Here is a 1,374-nt window from a genome sequence, read left to right as displayed (position 1 = left end):
AACACGTGTACCACAGACACCCTCAGCCCATCACTCGTCAGTCACAGTGAGGTCAGCCACAGTGAGGTCAGTCACAGTGAGGTCAGTCACAGTGAGTGATATACATGTGTGCTGTAAAGGACAGGTTACGGCATGGGAACACAGAGTCACCTCTTCTGACCCTGTCTGTACACATACCAATTCGTAACAGGTGTCCAAGCAATTTCCTAATACGATCATTGCGCCTTCTCGATTGTCCTATTGAGACCACAAATAGGGCTCGTCACACTAACAAGAACAAACATGTCCTGTTTTTAGGGCCGCCTCGGCTCAGACCACAGCCTCAGGCACCAGAGCACGCTACCATTGCGCTGAAAGATGTGTCCCTGACGATTGAAAGAGGACAGGTGGTGGTAGTTACAGGGCCGGTGGGGTCAGGCAAGACATCGCTGGTGAACGCTATAATGGGCTGCATGCTGAGGGTAGAAGGTAGGGTGTTTCTGTATGCACCTGCACTTGTCCTACTATTTCTGTACGCACCTGCTGTGTCTGTGCCACTGAGCATTCCATCGCATTCGTAGCCGCCCGCATAGTCGCTCCACCCATCGTCGTGTCGTAGGGTTTTGGGGTTTTTGCTGCTAAGGGAGTTGTCACTCTCCGTTGTCTCAGGCACACCCTTTCGCCATTGTCCGTCACCTCTTCAGACCCCAACCACATGGCGGCCCTTTTATTCTGTCCTGGTTTGTTCACTCGGGACCACCCCCACCTCCCCATGTCTGCGGGGATTGGGTACGCCGCGCAGATCCCGTTTTTAAAGCGGGACAGCATTCTGGACAACATTGTCTTTGGGCGAAGGTTCAGTCGCGAGCGGTACATGCAGGTGCTGTACGAGTGTGACCTGGTCGCAGATATTCAGGACATGCGAAGAACACCTACAGACAGCCCTGCGCCCTTGACTAGTCCTATTCCCGGGGTGGACATCTCGTCGGGCGAGCAGGGGTCGCACCTAAGGTAGGCAGGGTCAGTAAGGTTTAGGGTTTAGGAATCTTTATTTGGTTACACGCCATTGCTATATACAATGCCTGACGTCCGGGGTGGACTTGTGGCTACCGGCAGGTGTTGGCAGTTCCGTAAGGTCCGTAGGGTTTGAGGTTTAAGGTTAAGGGTATGGGGGTTCGGTGGTTCTACCTTTGCGTATGGTAGCCTCCTGAATTGACCCTATGGCATTCAAATGGCGGGTGAACCTGTTGCTGGTATGGTTGGTGCCCTGCACTCGCAACTTGTGTGGGCACGATACGGCTTGGCTGGATATATAGGTGCGAACTACAGAGCAGTATAGAGCATGATGCGTATTTATGGCAATACATTTGATATCGGACACAACTGAGTCTAAAA

At 52.5% G+C, this 1,374-nt stretch overlaps 1 protein-coding gene across 1 annotated transcript; it reads left to right on the top strand.

The window, feature by feature from the left end:
* Positions 1 to 751: 751 nt before the first annotated feature.
* SARC_15456 (hypothetical protein) lies at positions 752 to 990 on the top strand (the record flags this gene model as incomplete). The annotated part of the gene is made up of 1 exon (XM_014290422.1): positions 752 to 990. A coding segment is annotated over one exon (239 nt), but the record flags the coding sequence as incomplete, so codon positions are not given.
* Between the last annotated feature and the right edge of the window lie 384 nt (positions 991 to 1,374).

The sequence above is a fragment of the Sphaeroforma arctica genome (assembly GCF_001186125.1).
Source record: "Sphaeroforma arctica JP610 unplaced genomic scaffold supercont1.6144, whole genome shotgun sequence".
Lineage (NCBI taxonomy): Eukaryota > Ichthyosporea > Ichthyophonida > Sphaeroforma > Sphaeroforma arctica.
The sequence above is the reverse complement of the archived record's forward strand: the minus strand, read 5'-3'. Positions and strand labels throughout refer to the sequence as shown.